General features: G+C 35.9%; 1 protein-coding gene across 2 annotated transcripts in view; it reads right to left on the bottom strand.

The window, feature by feature from the left end:
- The window catches only part of KDM7A (lysine demethylase 7A), a 53,347-nt gene that overhangs the window by 8,577 nt on the left and 22,507 nt on the right, over positions 1 to 22,263 (bottom strand). For both annotated transcript variants that reach the window (XM_015867031.1, XM_015867039.1), the window contains exons 3-15: positions 19,948 to 20,065; positions 18,933 to 19,093; positions 17,097 to 17,238; positions 16,609 to 16,795; positions 15,880 to 16,042; positions 14,633 to 14,720; positions 13,804 to 13,910; positions 11,362 to 11,453; positions 7,304 to 7,393; positions 6,511 to 6,720; positions 5,028 to 5,152; positions 4,391 to 4,548; positions 448 to 545 (exon numbers count right to left, since the gene is read on the bottom strand). In XM_015867031.1, coding sequence (XP_015722517.1) covers positions 448 to 545; positions 4,391 to 4,548; positions 5,028 to 5,152; positions 6,511 to 6,720; positions 7,304 to 7,393; positions 11,362 to 11,453; positions 13,804 to 13,910; positions 14,633 to 14,720; positions 15,880 to 16,042; positions 16,609 to 16,795; positions 17,097 to 17,238; positions 18,933 to 19,093; positions 19,948 to 20,065 — 1,739 coding nt within the window. The remainder of the gene's footprint in view (positions 1 to 447; positions 546 to 4,390; positions 4,549 to 5,027; positions 5,153 to 6,510; positions 6,721 to 7,303; positions 7,394 to 11,361; positions 11,454 to 13,803; positions 13,911 to 14,632; positions 14,721 to 15,879; positions 16,043 to 16,608; positions 16,796 to 17,096; positions 17,239 to 18,932; positions 19,094 to 19,947; positions 20,066 to 22,263) is intronic.

Below are 22,263 nucleotides of genomic sequence, written 5' to 3'. Positions count from 1 at the left end.
ATTTTGAGTAGTTTGAAAGGCCTCATCAGGGGTTAACCACTTAAGGTTATTAAAGATAAATTGGATGGTTATAGGATTGTTTTAATTTAACCATGCTTTAAAATGAAATAGCGTGGCAGGCACTCATAACTCAAATGCTTAAATTTAGCTTCATTATGGAAGAAATGAACAAAGTAACTGTTATTTATCCTTTCCCAGCCTTTGTACAATCCAGAGCAGAGTCATCCTTTGGCAGTCCCATCTTAATGGCAAATGAGATCATAGTATTTGGCTCAAGAGGGCACATCTTGCTGTTTTCCTCAGTATAAGAATAAATTAAGAATGAGGCAAAAGTGTAGAGTTTGAAATACTGCCTTGAGCAAGCATTAAATATTTTGTTATTTCCCAGATAAATCTGAAGTGAACAAAATTATCCTGAGTTGTTTTGTCCACTTTTTCTAGCCATACCTGTGTAGTGCAATCAGGCTCAGATTCTTCTGAATCAGAAATATCAGAGTACACTGAGGATCCTTTCCTGAGTTCTGATTTCACACTTTCAAAGAACACTGTGAAGAGAAAAATTAAACTATGAAACTCAATATTTAATACAAAGAATATTTAAAAATTATGAGGAAAGTAAAAAACTACCAGTTCTATGTTTTTAACAATCTCTATAACAAAAACACAGCTATTCGCTGATCTGGTGAACTCTGAATCTCACTAAACTCCCACATTCGTATATATGCTAAAGTCAGGACTGGGTCCCAGACAGAATGGAGTAGGCTTGCACTAGATACGATTCACTCTTAGACTCTTAAAAAAAGATTTCCTTGTTGTAAAATAAGGGTTGTCACAGGGAAATACAAATCACAGAAGCCAGAAAATACTCAAGGAAAAAAAAAAAAACAAAAACAAAAACGAAACAACCAATGTGTTACTTGCTACTTTACATCACAGTTCAGTTATTCTGGACGCTTTGTGCTACTGCAGAGCTGCCAAACAGAGGTTACCATGATCATCTGTTACAGAAGATTAAAATATTACTGTGATGATTCACAATGTACATCCATTTGTTTTCATCACATCAATACCTGTAAAGGAAGGGGTGAGGAGGAAGTACCAGCCTTAGATGTAACTTTTACTAGTGGTAAGATTAAGTACAATCAGAGAATGATGTGTCAGAACAGACATCAAAACCACTGGCATGTGAAAAAACAATCAATTAAATCAGCCATCTAGTCCGCATGATTTACTTTTATAATTGCAGAAGGAAATCAAATACAAAGTAGTTAAGATGCTCCAAGAAGCATTCACTTTTTAGGCCAGTTTGTGTTCCAAATATCAAGTTTTAAGAGTTCAGAATCTTCTAGGGCTGTATATCTATGTACAGGCTGCTGGCTGAAATCTTTGTTAAGTACAAATTAATGGAAGACTACAATACACAGATTACCTGGCAAGTTTGTTTTGGATAAAAGATGTGTCAGTAACAGAAAGAACAACTTATGAATGTATGTCAAGAACGTTGCGTGCAAAGAAAGCAACACAAAAATTCTGAAGTGCTTTTTATAAAGTCTCTGATAGGAAGTTGTAACAAGTACCATATATTAAGTGCTAACATAGATCAGAAATCAGCTCTGAAACAAAGACAGAGGTAGAATGTTGTCTTCCTTATAACAGTTTTATATGAAACATAAAAAGCCATCTTTCATAGCTAATTAATTATGCAAGCATCAGAGAGATAGTTGGTAACCTATTGCTAGTAGGATCTTGTTTCTACTGTGGACTGTGGCAAGACTCATAAATAGGCATTAAATATATTCCAGGGAAGACCAGTTAAGTTCTGAACTTTGCATAAGAAATTTTTAAGAGTTAGAAGAAAGCTAAGATTAATTATCAGAAAGGGAATAAAATGAAAACCTGGGACCAAAATACCCCTTAACTTAAAACAGCACTAGAAAGAACTGTGAGGAATATCACAATATAGTAAAATGAGCAACAAAACTGTGAACATTTTGGCCTGAATTTGTTTAACATATGACAATAAAGTGCATATTCTAAGTGACTGTAGATCATAAAGGGAGCAGGGGAAGACTTCTGATTATAATTTAAGCCTTTGTCCTAAGGGGAAAAAAAAAAAAAAAAGAGAGAGAGAAAGAAAAAGATTTCAGGATAAGTAATAGATAATACAGTAAATAACACTATCATATGGCTCAACTGAATTCTCCCTCAAAGTACTCTATCACGCCTTTTCCAGAAACCAGAAATTCCTAATATTAAATCAAGAAAACTTTTAAGAGAAAATGTAAGCCTTCACCACAATATATAGGAAGGCGAATGATTTGACAAGACAGAAAAGACAGGACATGCACATAATTAGCTTAATACCAGAATAGCGAAGATTTATACAAGCAGCACTAATACAGAACCTCATATTTTCTGGTTCAGTCGGGGATGGGTACTACCATATATGACATAACATTGTATGAGTCTCGGGTTTGACCTGCACAATTTGGCTGTGCAAATATACCTACAAGCAGCCAAACCACAGTCCATTTCTAACTAGTTTATTTTGCAAGCTGTGGGCAAAGCAATGAAGTGTCTAGTTGCCTTTCTCTCTGTTCTCTATACTGCCCTACAAATGAATCCCCGAGTTTCATCATCTTTCTGATACAGGTTCTGCACACATTACAGACATTCAGAGGCACACATTGTCCTTCATGTTGTCATCAGTATGTGATTTGCAATCAAGCTTTAAAATTTTGCATGATATGCAAAGCTGTATAACTTGACCTGTTTAAAGGCATCTCTCTACAGACATTACCTCTTGGCCAAAAGCCCACTAAGAACAATGGAAGGCAGCAGCCTGTTTACAGAAACAGTTAATTCCTTTATGGAATTCTCAGCAGAAGAAAAAATTTTCCCTCTCTGTAAACCTTCAGATTAGGCAAAATAACCAGAAGTATGTGATTCTTAATAGGGAGGTCTGCAGACTCTTACCATTCAATTACAAATCAGCGAAAGCCCTGAGTGCTCAATCTCTGGAAGAGAATATCAACACTCACTTCTAGTCCTAAATATGTTTCTTAGATTTAGATGCCTGCTGCCAAATTATTGATCTATCAAGTAAGAACAACAATTTTGAAGAAAAGCTACCATTTCTGTGTATGATTTGATCTTCAAGTCAAGTGTAAAACATAGTTCAATTTTTGAAGTGGATAAACACAATGTGATGCTTAACCATTACCCAATAAGCCATTTGCCTTTTCTGTTCATGAGTACATAGGAGGATCTCCTTCTTGTGCAGATTTTTAAATACTGTTCTCTGTGACCCTTGGAAACACAAGTCAACAGAGATTACAAACTGCATCATTAGCAAAAATAATTTTACCAGGCTGACAATGGACTCATAAACGTTGTTACAGATGTGCAGGAAACCAAGGGAACTGTAGGTCTCTAAAAGGAAAGGTTTTTCGTGTTGTTTTTTTTTTTTTCTAACTTGTCTTACAAACATCGATCTTAGTTTCCTAGTACATATCCTCTATTAAGCACTCCAGTGAGAAAGTATGTGAATTTCATAGCTGAACAAACAGTTAAACAAGAGCTGATTTTTCACCATATTCAGGCAGTGCTATTGAAAATAAGTAATGAAAACAGGCTTTTTCTATTGATTATTCACTAACAGACTTTGTGATCAGCACTGCTGAACACCTAGCAGAAAGACCTGAGATTACAGAAAGGCCAACAAAGACTAACTCCTAGTGATGGACGGTTTAGATACAAAGTACTGGAAAGAGGAGTTTTATGGACAATGCTGAATTCCTCCTCAACCTTGCGTGTAACTGAAAATGTTGAAAACATTAAGACTTCATTAATGCTAAGTTCTGCTACTTTGCCACTGTGGAATAAACCTACTCGTTTGGCAAAGTGTACAAAATTGTACCATCAAGTAAGCAGCCACCAAAATGGAACAGAAGAGAAGATGGGGTTGATACCAGCTGCATTATTATTCTCTCAAGTGAATGATAAGAGAAATATTGATCAGAACAAAAAAAAATTAAGCATTCCTACATTTTGGAACTGACCAAGATAAACAAATACCTTACTTTCAAATGATACCTATAACACTAATTAAACTTTCACTCTGAAAAATGCTGTACACAGTATCCAAAACAGCACCAATGTAAAATGATTACCTTTACTTCCAGCTCCACACTGTTGATAGCTTTTTCAGCAGAATAATATCCTGTAACACTTGATAAACCCATTCTTGCAATTTTTAATACTGCTTTCTTCAATCTGTTAGTTTATCCTCTCTATACTTAGGTAAAATTTCAGTCAGATATATAACAGTATCAGTCCCTCCCTAAGACCATCAAAATATTGAATTGATAGGAATTAGAGACAAACTTACTGTTCAGTGGTTTTTGGGCATCTGCATTCCCTTCTCCTTCAAATCCTGAGGTCTGATCTTCTCTCTTAACAGTCACCTTTTTCGACCTTGTCCTGTCATCTTCATCTTCGCTATCGGCTGTGTAAAGACTTCGATCTGTAAATGGACGTCTTTCATCTCTGTCTCACAAGAAAAGTAACATATTATTCTTACAAATGCAAAGCAATTGTCTTCTCTTCCTTACTTATGTACAGGACATCACTGAGACAATAACAGGAACATTCTCTTACATTCACCTCTTGGTTCTGAATTGCACATATTCCCATTCTGCACCCTGGACAATTGTAGCTAACAACTAGGTGCAAAGCTTTACACCAAAATATCTTTAATTAAAATTACTCTAATACAGTGACCTAACTGAGCAACTAAATGAAATGCTATAGGAAAGGAGCTTGCAAAGCATCTCCTACTCTTCACTCCATAACTGTGACTCCACTAGGGGACAGCAAACACAACAGTCAACATATTTCTTCTACATTTGTCACATGAATCTTCCTGGTAAAATAAAACTTAAGAGCTACAGAAACAGAAAATATTATAAAAATAGCATGTTCTGGTCCATAATGACCATAAATTATTCTCAATCAACTCTTTGTACCTAATGATTCTTCCATTTGACAGCACAAGGCGAAGATCATTGTCCTTTGTTCGCCAGTCAGGTACTGTAGAAGATGGTTGAAAGGGCTTGTTAAATCTCCCATTCAGTTTCGAGTTTGCTATGTCCTAATGAAGTAAAAACATCATTGATTAGTATTAATTTCTATAAATTATGTGTCTTTTTCTGCACACTACAAAAGCTTCAACTCAACACCAGGATGGTTCTATGTTTCTGAAAACCAACTGAAGAAAGCTTAGACAAAACATATTTTAGATAGAAGATGCAGTTTGCTGTTTCTCCCTTTTCCTTGAATGATCTACAGTTTCCTGAAGCATCTGTAATAACTGCAAAATCTCTACAATACTCTTTTTGGACTTCCTTTGGAGAGGCTGGACTGGGAATTGCTAAAACAACTCCTGGATTAGCTGTCTGCTTTCTAAAATTACTATTCCAGAATCAACTCATAGTACAGCAAAATGTTCATAATGCAAACTAACCTGCCTGAAGGAAAACTTTATAGGCTAGAAGACATTTATGTTTGATGCAAACTCTTAAAAGAATCGAATGACAGGTTTATGTGCCAAACAAGGAATCAAGGCACTAGGTACACTTTTTTTTTTTTTTTAAATGAGAGAGAACAGATTTTTTCTACACTAAGTGACAATGACTGATACTCCCAAACATCTGAAATACACAACTGCACAGGTCTACTATTTATGTTAAAACTGAAGCTCAGCTTCTTTTCTTTGGGAGCTGAATGTATGTCTCTTGTTTTTGTCTTATAAAGGTCAATAGGTCCCGACACAGTTGTCTGCATTTCTCCTTCTCAGAAAACTACTTGTTTCCTTTCAGAAGGTTACTCATGCTCTTTCTCCCATTTCTGTTTCTATTTTTTGAAACAAGGCCATCAAATCTGAAAAGATAATATATCAAGAGACCACATTTTTCTCATTGAGTCTGTGACAGTGTTGTAATGCAACTAATCAGTTAACAGAACCACAGTAGAGACCAAGGCAATCTTAGGCTTACTGGAAGGAAGGCACAGTCATAAAGAAAACAGAAACAAAGAAAAACAAAGCTCATCAAATTACAGTAACTGAACAATACTAACAGTTGCCTAAAATCATACAGAGAAGCAAATCCAGCCCAGAGCTTCAAAGAACCAAAGCCTCAAAAGATCCACTTACTGCACAGAACAGATTCAAAGCAGCACCTAATAGTTACTGCAGTCTTAACTGGAAAACTATACATGCAGTAGGTGGTGGATTCAGGGCATTTTTGGAAAAAAAAAACACTGAAGGAATGTGCACAAAAAAGTACCAAGGAAGAGAGAAAGTTCTATGAGAACTATCTACCCATAGCTCATCTGGCAAAGATCAGTAGGCTGCATTCTTAACGCACAGTAAAACCTTTTCACTTTCAAAACGTATTAGAAATTACTCTATTCTGGCTTTGTTTTTCCTTTATTCAACACAATACTTGCCTCCTCCCACGGTGACATCTCCAGCCTTTTCAGTACCTCTCTTGTGTGGAGTTCTAAGATATCCAGATTAGAAGGAGTTTTGGTAGCGTGGTCTCGCAGTTTCCTCACCCTTCGTCTTGAGTGGTGAGGAGAAGCTGTTTCATGTGAAGACCGTGAAGCTGAACACACACCAAGAATTCCCTGAGTTTTCACTGGTTTGTTGTTTTCCTCCTTCAATGGAAATGAATGAATGAATAAATAAATAAAGAATAGATTAGTCTCCAGTTTTCAGAACTCTTTCCACATGCAAATGTAATTTCCAGTACTGGTATTAAGGAATAAAGGAGCAAAACTCTGCTACAATGGAGGAGCAAAAAAACCTTAAAACACTGACTATACAACAAACAGGGACAAAGCGTAAGAAAATGAGCCTTTCCTCTTTTGAGATGACAACTGGACCACAACTAACAGACAAGGGGCTGGAAGAATAGAATACAGACAGAATTTCAAAGGGTCTCATCCATAATTATTGCTTTAAGCAGTTGTAAGTGGGCTCAGTTCAGAAACACCAATCTACAAATAACTTCACCATTAAAACTGTGTGAGTTTGGGTTTTTTTATTTATTTTAAACAATTACATAAAACACCCTCACCATACTTTATCTGAAATACCAACAACATAGTATTTCCAACAGCTTTCTCTTAATCTTCTGTTAGAAAACAAATATTAAAATAAATACAAAGGTGAATATAATCAGCAAAGGCCCTGAATCAAAGATTTTTCTACAGAGCTTGGGGTTGCCTCCATTCTTACCTCTACGGAACGAATCACTTTTGAGAGCTCTTTTATGAGATGTCCAGGCCTAATGTTGTCTGGAATTTCAAAGGCATGTTCTGTTACAAGCTGTATGCAAAGGATGAAGACAATTAATTAAGCAGAGGTAGTATAAAATAAACAAAACTACAGGATAAAGAAATTAAAGGCAGAGACCTGATTAATTTAACTGTTAAAGCAAACTGCCAGGACAGAAATACACAAACCAAAGCTTCAATTCCAAGATTTAGTGTGAAATGTTCAGGATATGTAAGGGCTCAAGGTTAGCCACCCCACAGTTTGTCTAAGAAACTCCAAAGAAGTGGTAATACAAAGCCATTCTGGTATTTTCTTCATTTTCTTTCTCCATAATTAACTTCTTTTATACTTCCCTTCCAGCACAGTCAGTATGGAGACAGACTTCAGACAATAATTAAAGACCTTCAGAAGCAGACTTTCTCTATGAAATAATGCATCCTAAATATCAAATGAAGAAGGAGCACCTAACAAGCAGACTTTAAACATCGGCCTCATATTCCACTTTTTAAATGACCTTCTCAGCTTATTCAAAATGAGGTAAGCTGAAGAAAGCAATTCTAAATCATTCCCAATAAAAACAACTTGAAAAGCTGTAAGAGTTTGCTCCTTTTAATTCTCTGATATAGTACCAGAGCACAGACAGATCTACTCTATATTTATTACCAATCTGAGCAAGTCCAAAGTCTCCACATTTAGACCTAGTAAAACAAGTGTTGTATTTTTATCTAGTTTAAATTTGCCCCAAGACATACCTATTAAAAACGAAACAGACAAAACACACATAGAACAGACTGACTGACACGAACTCCGGTATCCCTTTAATTAACTATTTAAATGGAAAAATGTCCCACAAACACATTCAGCTATCCACACTTCAAAAATGAGGTTCAGCAGCACAATTATTACTAGAAGCAAATTGATACTGTAAACATACTTCACTTCATCTGGCTTCCTCTCAGTCATTAAAAACCAATCGTAAGTACAACCATGATACATTCATTTCAGTATCATTAATGCTACAGGCAAGATAAAATCTGTTGCTATTATTTACTGCTGATCATTCTCAAGTGTAACACCTTTACAACTTTATACTTGAGAACACAGCATCTCTAATATCAGATAAGGTTTCCAATAAATTAATGGTACTCAGTTCTTTCAACATAAGGACTTTCCCAAAGAGCCTTCCTGCCCATGACGACTGCAAGAGGAAGTGACCCTGATACAATCTTCCAAAACACTGACTGGAAAGTTTCACTGCTTTAAAAATATCGACAAGCCTCTCTGAAGCAAACACAGATTGTATCAGAAGAAACGGATTATTTCATAGGTAAAATACAAGTACTTTGAGCCAAGGAAGTTCCATTTGCAAGCTCACTTGTTTGCTATTAAAAAAGGTATTTCTTTACATCAGTGCTTTCTCAACTAAGCTGTAACAGAGTAATTATGGGAAAAAAATCCAACCAAGCAACTTAAACATGTCAATAAACTCAATAAATTGATATCTAAGCAGGTAAATGGTGGGGAAAAAAAACACTGTGATACATTCAAGTCAAGAAATAATTTCATAGAATTATAGAATCATAGAATCACAAGAAAGCCTGGCTTGAAAGGGATCCCAAAGACCATTTAGTTTCAACCTTCCTGCCATGGGCAGGGTCACCAACCATTAGACCAGGCTGCCCAGAGCCACTTGTAAATGTTGGGAAAAAAGAACAGGTGATCAAGAAAAAAAAAAATACACACACACACACACAGATATATATATATATATATATATATATTCAAATAGTCCTGGTAGGCACATGAAGCCACCAATATTTGTAAATTACCATCACAGTCAAGCATACTGATAACATAAAAACACAATCAAGTACCCATGCTTGGAAATAAAATAAAAATAATTTTTAATATTAAAAAGAGCTATTAAAAAAAAAAAACACAAAACAACAGAACAGTTACCCCAAACAATTTACTGGTACAGGGATCAAACATCTTAAAAATAGAATCTGAGGCCTGTTGCTTATGTAAGTTGGAAGGAAGCCAGAGCTACAGTCCAAGAGATCAGATGACTGGATAGGTCATCATCTTTATTGTGCATATTAACAAACTTGCAGACTGAAGCTCTGCACCAAACAAACCAGAAGATACATATATCAATAAAGACCTTGCACAAACTGAATTCAAATCAAGACATGAAAACTAAAAACATTTTAGCATCACTCCATCTCTATTCTCAGCATTTCGTAACTCTAGGCAGTTTTAAAAAATTGTAGAGATGAAGATAATGTGAAGACGCCCCAAGAAGCATCTTAAAGCAATTCACCAATACCATTCACTTATCTCAAAAAGACTTAGATCATAAGAGCAATGTGAAACTTAATGTGTAGGGTTCCTAACTGCATTCATTTTCCATTTCTTTCTCAGAATCTGTCTGAGATGCAAGTCATAAGCAGATGGTAAGCACTGCACTAAGCTCTCCTTGCCTTTCGCTTCATACAACTACAGACCTACCACACACACGGCCTGCTGGAAAGACATCAGCTCACTTATGAAGCAGAAACTAGGAGGCAAGCTGGTGGGGAGCAGACCATATTCTGAACAGATCACAAATGCTGTGCAGTGTCCTCACAACTCAAGTGTTTGTTCAGCCAGTAGTTTGGGAATATTCACTGGTTTCATTCATAGGCAGCCAGAATGCAGCATCTGCAATTATTGCTTTTCCCCACAGGAAAGTAGGAAATATACAACATTTTAGACAAAGTATTCTTCAAAACAAATAACTACCAGGTACTGCTGTAGAAGAGTACCGCAGTGTTTGTGAAATCTGTAACAGAGGAAATCCTATTCAACTTCAGGTAAAAATGAAGACTTTTTTGAGTTACGTTTGGTCTCATTTATCAGAAAGTCAGATTACACAGCTTGCTTATTATTCATGGCATAGATGCACAGACAGCCTACATTCAAAGATGCTTTAATATCTCAGGCTCAATTTGTTGTAAATACTGCCATACTGCTTATTAGATAGGCCTGACCCAGAATGGCACCAATAAAGGCACACTGGAGAACCAACTCTGAGGTGTTACAGAGCAACAGCAAAGATATACCCTGTGATCAGTAACGCTATACAGTCTGGAGTTGAGCTGATTCCACTCAGAGTAAACAGACTGCATTTACATCTCATGATCACTTCCACAAAACTGACTGTGTTGGATTGGATACAGCACCCTGCAAATACAATGTGTGCTGTGATTTAAGTTCTTGTAAGAGAACCTGAGGGCAGAAAACCCAAACAAGTCTCCAAGAGACAGTTCAAGTCATGATGGCCAACAACAAATCAGAATTAATCAGCTCAGTCAGAACCAAACTGGCTTTGTGGACAGCATTTCCCAAAAGCACGAGTTCTAAGTGGTCTTATTAGCTCAGGCACGTTAAAAACACACAGGGAGTCAGGCCTAGTCCAGCACTATGCCAAAGCAAATAAGTCTTCCTAGAGAGCAGCAGCAAAGCCAATGTAGACAACACTCTTAATGATTTTACAAGCCAGCAAATGTTCAGCAGGGACAGTACTTTAATGAAGTTAATATCTTCCTCAATCAAAACTGACTTTTCAGCAACGTAGGTATACCTGAGATGTACTCTCCAAAGTACTCACATCAGTGGGAAACCCTAAATACCACAGCCTTCTATACCTCCATTGCCTCAGACAAGGATGAATTAGCTGTATAAACAAAAGACTCGATGAACTCTCTAGAATTCTTATCTCATGCTGAGATGAAGCAAGATTCTGTTTCTACCAGCTATCATACAAGAACTTCCTCGCTGGGCTAAGACATCATTAGGATCACACAATATAAAATTTTCATGACTCTACCCCAGGTCAGCAGCACATACTCTCCATAGTCTTTCATTACACATTAGCAGAAAAATAATCTAAAGTATGACAAGGACAAGAATCTTCGATTACTCCTACATAAAGCCAGAGTACAACCAAAACAGCAAACAAAACCGCTTGTACTTACCTCTTTTTTCATCCATAATTTTAAAGCAGTAAGTAAAGCCTTCACTCCTTGCACTAAATAGCTTGGAGGCTGGAAACCATCTTCTCTCAGTTCTAAAAAGGACACAGACACCAACAAAAACACACTAAGTGAAAACAGCAGAATGACACCTATCCTTCAGCCACTAAAGCTGCCATTACGCAGCAGTTCAAAAAAAATGAAAAAAAATAAAATCGTGTAAGCAAAAAAATACTACATGCTGTATTTGCATGAATATTCAAAAATAAAATAAAATAAAATAAAAAATTCTGCTTCCAAACCAGTTCACCAATATTGTTCCTAATTCTTAAAGGGTGTGAGAAGGAATACCAAGGCCTTTGAGTTGAGATGCAGCCTAAGTCCAACTGCCCACTAGCTGACTTGGTAACATTTTGAGAATACAATGCAGCACTACAGATTGGGCTTTTTTAAATGTTTTTTTTTTTTTTACTGCTGCTGAAAAAATGGACTGTGTTATATAAGACTAATCAAAACTAATCAGCCCTGGATTGATGGACAAATCATTTCCTCTTACGTCCCTAGAACTGCAGAGAAAAATTTACATGAATGCCATAAAACTCACAGCATCATAACATACTTTTTGCCCATGAAAAGATAAAACCAAAAGCTGCGTGACTTTTTGTGATCCTGAAAGGATAATGAAATTAAAAGGACCATAGCATGCCAGTTTTGCTTACTGACATGAACTTCACAAAGTGCTTCTAAAAATCATGTGCTCAGTGTATTACAAACTGGTACATTTCACAATGGAATTAGTATCATTTCTCATTTAAAAACAAGGGATTCTGACTGGTAAACATTGAACAGACATGAAACTTGATGCCAAAGCACAACTTAACCATCACTCTAGCAATGGAAGACTAAATCCTGAATTTTCACAATAACCAACAGATTAAAAATGATGTGAAAATAAGCTTCATAACCCTCACTTAAGATATGAGCCATATGTCACAAGAGGCTCTCAGTGTACCTACTCAAGCAAGGAGTCACGTGATAGAAGAGAGGAAGAGATGAAACACATAGCTTCATCTCTAGGTTACTTAGGAACATATATCCCACTGATTTTCCAGTAGAAATACAATTCCTACATTTTCTGACACATTTGTAACTTTTAATTACCCAAATGTGAGACCAACCAAAGAAAACTTTCTAACAGTTAAAAAGAAGTTAAAAAGAAAATCTTTATTTGGTAAAATTTCTAAAAACTTTCTAAATATCACGGCTGAAAGGATAACAGATAATTTTCAATACTGTTTTCACCTTATGAAAAGGTTATGTGAATGATCTCCTCCAGAGCAGAGGCTAAATTCAGCAGTCTCCTTAGAAGGCATATTTATTTGAAATATATAATTTGAAATATGATATTTATTAATAAGATTAAACAGCAGTTAGAGAGGTGAGACATTTGAGAAAAAGAAAGTGAAGTCAGCACTGAGGCTCAATTACACATGGGCACAGATAACAAAAATTAATGGACTAGATGAGGAAGTTTGGAAAGGACTGGAAACTGTCAAGAATCGGCATCTTTTGAGGTACCTACTGTTCAACACCAATATAAATTACTTAACACTGCTCACAGGAACTGGCACATCTTTCCTCCAAAAACTCTCATGGGTGCCTTTCCTTTGACAAGAAGGAGCAGAAGACAACTGGTAGCTTGACTGAAAAGGTCAAAGAAAATCGTAGAAACGCAAGAAAACCTTTATGTTCAACAGTAAAGCCACCATGAAGCAACCCACAGATATAAATCAATGGTGTCACTTAGAGAGTCATCTACTGAAAGGAGAGAAAGGTTTTCAAAGGATATTTGAAGATCTTAAATGATAAGGGAGAAGTCTACTGTAAAAAGTGACAACAGTGAAATCCTATCTGCCTTAGCAAGGTCTTTTCAGGTAATGGGAGATTAATCCTACCTGTTTCGTAGTATAATTGCACTGTGCCAGAATCTCAGATATTCTAGATGATCAGAGTATCTTCATTAGTCAGATACACCATTAGCATTGGATATAAATCACTAATAAACAATTCAAAGGTTCCAGTAGCTTGCTAAAAAATGCTAGTTACACATATCATCATGTACACCACAAATTCTGCACAGCTCTAGTTATCTAGAAAGCCTTAAACCCCGAAGTCTTCTTAGAATCATAGAATCACGAGGTTGGAAGAGATCTACAAGATCATCTAGTCTAACCATCCTCCCAATACCACTGCTACAACAAGCCACTAAACCTTATCTTGGAGCTCCTCATCCAGATGCCTCTTGAACACTGTCAGGGATGGCAGTTTTGGCTGCTCAGCTCAAAACATTTCATCTGTTCAAACAGCAGCAACACAATTTTCTCCGCTTTCAATGAAACATAAAAGCAGACACATGTACACCATAAAAAGTAAGACAAGGATTACCTTTTAATGTTTCCAGTAAGTTTTTGGCCACAAACCAACAGATGGCTTCAAAGAAAGGAAATTTGAAAAGATCTGGGGTTTTTAGCCTCTTCTCCATTTCATAACACCTGAACAAATAGAAAGATTAACTAAAAGTATTCATGTCATCCAACCTATTTTTTAACTATGTAATTATTCAAACTGATATAATGTCCAAAATAAAATAAAATAAGCACGGCCATGGTAAATAAAAAAGTCAAGTACAACATAGTTAAACCCCAACAAGACCACAGACAAGATTCAACTCTGGTCTCATCCAGGCTCTGACCTTATCAAGTTTGACTGCTGCACTTCTAAGAATAAAGTTGGACTTCATAAAACTAGGATACAAACCCAGTGTGTGATCTTTTAACAGATGGAATTTTATCAGGATTCCACTGTAATAAATAAAAACAATATGTTTAGAAGACAGCTCCACATCTTGGACAAAAACTAAACACAGCTGCCCTTTGAGCAATGCTGACTTGAGGATGCTCATTTCAACTCAGTGTTGCACACCTGGGCTTGCTCAGTTTTGGTTTATTTATTCATACTAGCCTCCAAAGTAATGGGGTTGGGGGGTGAGGTTTACTTTGTTTTTAATTAAATTATGCATACCCTTCAGTTCTGAAACGTACTTTGTAGAAATGAAATAAGAGTATGTGGTGGATACAGTCTAATTGAAAATGCCACTATCGTCTGCTTTGAGAGCCTGTACCCATTTGATCCTGGTTACAAGCACAAAGAGAAGGATCTATTAAAAGCATATCCTATTTACTGAGGAAAAGATATAGTAAGAGTTGAGACTAACCTGAGCTGCATGCCAATATTGAGGTTGTGTAAAAAGTTTCCTCCAAAAGCCATACAATCCTGAGATGTGAGCACAGCATGAATCCAGCCTGATACAAAAGATTTGGAAACTTAGTACATACATATAGACTACTTTAAGAAAGACCTTTAAATAAGAAAGTTTTAAAATACTTGCATATACATACTAAAAAAGATAGGAAAAGGGAGAGGGAAGGAGGGGAATGGGAGAGGAAGAAGACAAAAGGTAGGGAAAAGGAAAAAAAAAAAAAAAAAAAAAAAAGGAAAAAGAGATGAAAAAGGAAGAGGAACAAATAGTCCTGTCCTTAACAACATACAGATTACAATATGTTTCAGAAATCTAGTTGAACTGTAGTTTAGTAAAGGAGTCATAAACATAAGAGGGTCTTCAAGACATTTTGACTGGGTAGAAGTCAAGAGGACAGAACAGCACTAATTTCTCAAGTAAAAGATTCTCCAAAGTTCTCCTTCCAGCTAACAATAATGGAATTACTATAGAAAAATCATACTGATCAAAAGACAAAGTAAGGCAAATAAAAGTTACATTCCTTTTCATGTTTACATGTTATTTCCATAACTCAACTATTAGCACAACACAAAACAAAAAAACTATCATTTAGTAATACTGTAAGAATCCAGTAGTTCTATACATTATTAATAAATACAGCCAAGTGAATCCCAGTGAAATTATGATTTATTTAAAACCTAGTCTAGATATTCTCAGAATACTAATTCATCACATAATTGAAATACTGTCCCTATAAGCTCTACCATTCTGTATGGCAAAGCGTGACCAACACTACACTATCAATCCAACTGATTGCTACTGGATAATTTCAATTAAGTGCACAAAAGAACATATTAGCTTCCTAATAAAAAATTTGTACTGAAGATTTATACTGTGCGTTTTTAATGTAAATAAGCTAAAAATAGGCACACAGACACTTGTTCTTACTTAACATGCATACAGATCTTTCAAAAGAGCAGTTGGTCACACATTTGCAGATCACTTTATGTTTTGACTGAGAATAGGCAACGTGTAAATTGAGAAAGCTCCTCGGCAGACACAAGATTATACCAATTCATAACTAAATATATACTGCTAACCAGCACTAAATTTATGCCCTCATTCAGCCAAAAACAACCAGTTTTAGTTTGTGTCATTTTAGGATATCCTAAGTTCCTGGTAATTAAACATGTTAAGTCCTAACAATAAGAGTAACATCTTACCTGTTGGAACAAATAAAGTGTGTCCTTGTTTTACAACACATTTGTAACATTTGTCAACTTTGTCTCCAAAATATACCTCGCTTTGGGTGACAGATGAGCTCCAAGACTCATACAGAGCCAAATTTTCATCAGTGGGCTTGATCAAATAGAATATCTTTTCACCCTATTAAACAGAAACATCAAATGAATAAATGCATGTCCTCCTGGCCAGACTGTACATCCTCTGAGTCATCTGCACTAAAAGTAACTGACATAAATGGTGGAATTCTGTAGTTATACTACGGAACACTGGTGTTTCCTAATTCACTGTTTCACAACTGTAGCTGCCCAGAAAGTAGTGAATAGGACAGTAACCAATAAGGATAAGGGGAAGGAGGGACATGCACCTTGTAATGTGAAAAAAACCAACAGTGTCATTGATTTTCAATTAATTTTCAATTTTTTAATAAATACTAAAACCTAACTGCAAAACCTACCGATCAATTAAAATGGTCAGCCAACCAATTATACTACTGAAGTCATCAACAGTGTGCTAACATAAAAGCATGAAAATGAGTCACCAACAATCACTAATTCACTTTCAAACTCCTCACCTGTCCTTCTAAGCAGGTGAATTTAATATGAATAATTTAAAGAATTCCACTTTAAAGAGGTGACAATGCCATGACAGAAATCTGCACACTGAGTAAATTCTGTTACATACAATCATAAACCAAAAAGCTTTCATACCCAGAGAACGTGGTACCAAACCGATGTTCCTCCAAAATCTATATGAAAATCAGTATAGCTGTCCTGGACACCCATCAAGCAATACTTCTGAACAAAAGGCTTAGGGAAGACAGAATCATCTGGCCAATAGTTTTCCACCCACGAAAGCTTCCTGGCAATATCTGGTACTTCTACTAACTCAGACATCCTTTAAGAAAGAAAAAAATTAAATACATAAATAAGACCAAGAGGAAGTGCCCCTCGTTTTTGTTGTTTTTTTGTTTTTTTGTTTGTTTTTTTTTTAATGACAGCATTAAATGCATATTTCCTACAAAATTACTACTTATGAATTAATAAAACTATTTTATATCCATATTACATCACAGTAGCTGTCTACATAAAATACGCAGCCTCTTAACTTTAATGCCGAAGACATTACATCCATATACATACTGTTCACCTTTGTGAAAACCACTTCCTACATTCAAGAAATTGCAGTCAATACTCACTTTGTGTCCGAGAATTCCAGGCTGATCACGTTCAATACTTTTGGTCGGTCAGGATTTGTGAAATATTTAATGTAATTATGGAGCTTCATTTTACTGTCCGCTTGTCTTGCTACATCTATTACATCTATCACTTTGTCACCACCTGTAAAAATAGGATTACTTTCTTAATCCTATCACAGGCAAAAAGAATTCTTTAACATGTTCAAGGAGAATTTTACTTCTTCAGTGTATCAATGTATTTCTGCACAAGCCCCCCCGCTACTACCAGCATTCTTGAGGAACAAAGATTGGTACAAAGCAACTTTTAACTAGGTCAAGCTTTAATTGTTACTGTCAGCTATGGACACAACTGAGAACAGTGTACAAATAAATCCTCTTTCCCCATGGTCAACAAAAAGAAATAAAAGGAACAATACAGAATCGCTGCAACTGATTAAAATAATAACAATGGGGTTTGTGGCTTTCATTGGTAAGAATAGTATAGAAAAGTTGAATTCTGAATATTTAACTAACTTGAATATTTAACACAATGCCCACAAATAATTCTTTACAAATAAACTTTACTGCTCACAGCTGGTAGTTTTTAGCAAACTGCACTGAACTTTTAACGTAATTGACTGGTAGCTTTTCTATGTTGAAAACTATGCAGATACTCACAACCATCCTACACTCTCACCTTTTCATACATGAACGGCTTTTAAGCACACACGTCTTAATAATTCAATGAAATTACTAAGGCAAGCTTCATTTGTAAACATTACACAAACATACACATCACATATTTAAAGATGTAGAACTAGACCAGCAAGAAGTAACCTTTAGTCAAAATAAACAAGTAATGACAAAATTATAACAGTAATTGTATTAAGTGCATTTAGTTATACAGGGGTCATATCTGAAAATTAATTCTGGAATGCATCTAGATCCATGGTTATAAAATTAAAAATGAGCATAATCTTGACAAATGCTATTTGGAATGGTATTTATTGAGATTTCTTATTTTTAATTTCCATAACAAAAAGGGAAGTCTGCAGCATTTCCATTTTTTTCCTAAACCAGAGAACGCGGCAGGGCAAAATACATGCATAGTAATGAGATGATCAAACTTTCCACTGAAACTGAACTGACAGTTTTCCAAAAGATAAGCTTTAAGATAAATATCAAAACAACAATTACACTTTGATGCAGAATACATTTCTGTTTATAGTCATCGTAACAGCAACAGTATTTCATATACCATATATTTCCTCTATTCTGTTGCCATGGTAAAACACTGATAGACAGACGTTCTACTTTTAGTACTCAGAATTATAGTTCTCATAAGAACAAAGACCCACGCACAGACTTCTCAACAGCACTGTTTACTACAACAAACTTCATGCTCAAAATGATTCAGTCTATGTACTGCACAACTGCATGAAGTTGAAATGATTAAAGACTATCAAGAGATCGGGTAAGGAAGAAATTGTTGGGAGCTCTGGCTCTCTCACCAAAGGAGGCCATGGTAGGAAGGTTTCCAGAAAGAGTTATTTAGTTTGAAAAAGCCAATTCACTGAGCTTAAAACATTATGTTTTCCAATACTCTGACCAATTATTCATCTTTATCAATCTTAAAGAGTGATTCATTCAGTTCTTGGAGGTTGAAAAATGGGAGAAAACCCATCACATATCTACATAAACAAAACTCACATTGGTAGCTTAATTGTACTCTTCTGGTTAGGAAGAGCACTTAGTTTCTAATACCTATCTAGCACCCCTGAAACTCTTAAAATCATGTAAATATTAATTTTATTTTACAGAGGGGACCATTTGCACTTATTCCACAGTGACCCTTACCTACATAGCGTTCCACATCTAAAACAGAGAAAGTTGGTGGAGGAAGTCTGAGCCCCAGGCCATCTAATTTAGGAACCATAATAGGTACATCGAACCCATGTTTCTCCAAGTATCTCTGTGTCAGTTGGCTTCCATGCATTTTCAAAATGACTTCATCAGCACTAACAAACAAGAAACCATGGATTATTAGCAGAACAGCATCCTCCAAACACTACTGAAAAAAAAGTCACAAATTCAAGGAGGTCTGGTTGAAATGGCTGCATTTGAACCCCCCCAAAAAACTGAATCCCACACTACAATCAAATTAAACATCTGAATGACAAACAAACCAGTATAGCTCCCTAATGAAATACTGTTCCACATTAGCTGGAAACTCACAGTATTTCTATGTGATTTAACATAGTAATTTAAAAGGATGAGGAAAAAGAATTATCAGGGAAAATGTTAAAATATATTTTGATAACGACACAAAGTCCTTTGAAGAGTTATAAGCTATAACACATTTAAGTGTGAAAAACAACCACACAGATGATTTCTGCTACAAACAAGTTTCTCTACTTTCCTCTACAGCGTGAGAGAATGGGTGCACTACTAACATACTAAGTGTTCTATGTTATCTGGAATGAAACAACTGAGGAGTAGTTTCCCATTCTCTCCTCACCTGGACTATAGAAATAGACAATATTCTAACAGTTAAGGTGCAAATAAATAAAAAAAAGAAGTCACCACTCATGCTGCTGCATCCACTCTGCCTTGCAGAGGGACACTGCCAGACTGGAGCTCTGGGTGATCAGCAGCAGCTGAAGTTCAACAAAGGAAAATGCCTGGTGCTGCACCTGGAATGGAGTAATGTTGGGCACAGGTATAGACTGGGAGATGAAGTGGCTAGAGAGCAGCTCTGAGTAAAGGGATCAGCAACTGATAAGAACAGTGGAAGGAGTGAGAATTCTTAAGGAGAAGGAAGTCATCTTAGGCCTTTGTTTTTTCACCAAAATGTTAAAGTGAGCTTCTGTACCTTGGGAAAGAGCGAGCCCGCAGCTGTTTAACAAAGGTCCGTGTTCCAGCCTGCACCGGTTTGGAGCCATCATCCAACTCCGTGTAGTCATGTCTGTGCCAGTTCCTTCTCTTTTTCACTACGAGTTTCAAGAGGATTAAACTTTGAATTAGTTAAATCAGATGTCTCAGATTAACAGTCTCTGTCAGTGAACCACGCATGCCTCAACCCCAAAACAAAGATTAACAGACTTTAGTGTTTATACAGGTGAAACTATCCATCTGCAAAAAATGAAACTTTCAGAACACCTGACAATATGTACTTACACTTCTAGAGCCTCTTCCATTGGAGAACACCAGTACGTGTTATACACAGTGATTCAAATACTCAGTTCAGAATAATGAAAGTATACAGTAACATCCTGAAATTTATCCAAATCTCAAGTCAATGAAACCACAAGTTTAATCTCCTAAATCTCACTTTCTTAAATGAAGAAAAGAATCCTATCTCTTCAAGATCCTTACACCTCTTCCTCTCATGCATTAACACAGAATTAATATGACCTTATCTCATTGTGCTATCTGGCCATAGGAACATAACTACATACAATCTGATAATACCATTATTCACCACTGCAAGCTGCTTGAAACAAAAACACCTTTCTTTATCTACTACTTTCATTTCCATAGCACTTTTGGGTATAAACTATCCTAGCAGGTACAGTCTTTACTCTGCAAATAAAATACTTACATACCCCAAAACAATGAACTCCCGAGTTGCTTCAAGTTATTCGCTATGGCAAAATATTCATAAAGAACAAATAATAAAATCAATGCTATGTATTAATTTTGGAAGTCTGATAATCCAGCAGTAAATAAATTGCATTTTTAACAGTTTCTATTTAAAGGGCCAATGAAAACGAATAACTCAGTATTTTCATAAAAGCTGTTGTGATGGACTCCATCGAAAAACAACAGATACTCAAACAAGAAAAAGCTATCATAAAGCATAGTAGGGCTCCTTGGAGCCTCTCATATCCATTTGTTGGTTTTACGTGCATCAGAGGAATAAGTGATTTATGACTTGGTAAACCAATCACCTGTCTTCAAGTTTTCACTACTTAATAACAAATTATTTCATTCCAAATATGTAATTAATTCACCTTAATCAATCATGTACCCATTTTATAACTTCATTTATAAAGAAAAGAAACTCACTACTTCAAAAGGAAGCATTCATTCCTACAATGTCTGTTAGCAAAAGCCCTATTAAATTCCTAACAGATGCCTCAGCAAAAGGGATCTCTGATAGTCCTCAGTTTGCTACCTTGCTATTGAATTACCACTGCACCACTTACCACACTAAGAAATACAATAATGATAATTATTAGGTGTTACAGTTTTCCCAAAAATAATCCACCAAATTTAAGCCAAACCGTGTTCCACAGCATCTGATGGTTGCTACTGGAAGTCTACCCCAAGTGTATTTACTGTGACTAGATCTGGAACACAATGACTAATACTAAGCAGAAATTTACTTCCATCTGCACAAGAAACACAGAAGAGAAAGCTATTGCCTCTTGTCAATAGAAATGGTCTCTTACAGGCCATGTACAAACCACCATGCAACACAAATATATCGCAGCTAAACTACATTTATACAAATGTGAACTTCAAGAAGAGCTCATCCTTAAACATATCAGTCACGACAAACCAAACTCACAAGAATTTAGCACTATACCAAAACCACAGCTAACAACAGCATGAAGGACAGCAATCAGCAAAGGATTTTAAAAGGGGAAAAAAAAAACAAAACTTTAATGCTGCTTCTGCAAAAGTATCAGTCGCTAATATAGGAATAACTAACATCTTATAGCCACGGCATGACAAAGTTATTCCTACTGATACGCAGAAGTGACAAAATGTATCCCTTGGAAGACATTTAAGAGAGTAAAGTGACATTTATAGCTGTTGGCTACCCTCGCAATCAGTGCTGAAGAGTCTGCTAATGAGCCAACTATCCAAATAAAGTAAAACTTCATAAATAACCAAGCTAAGTTTATTAAGTTTTCAAAGCCATTTTCTCAGTCATAAATAATAATACTAGAAATTAGTGGCTAATATTAATTTGCAACAGAGTAGCTTCTCATAAATTCACTGCTGTTCTAACAGCTCATTAAAGCTGTAAGATGATATGACTGGTTAAGAGATTTTATAGCACAAAACAAACTTTTTAAAGTCTGACCTTCCAACACTTGAAAAACAGAAATTCAAGTTCCTCTACTTGCAGCGTTTATCATGCTTCCATAAATAAGAGAATGCTAAAAAATATAGAACA

Source organism: Coturnix japonica, chromosome 1 (genome assembly GCF_001577835.2).
Source record: "Coturnix japonica isolate 7356 chromosome 1, Coturnix japonica 2.1, whole genome shotgun sequence".
NCBI lineage: Eukaryota > Metazoa > Chordata > Aves > Galliformes > Phasianidae > Coturnix > Coturnix japonica.
Note: the sequence above shows the minus strand (reverse complement) of the source record. Positions and strands in the feature narration are given on the sequence as shown.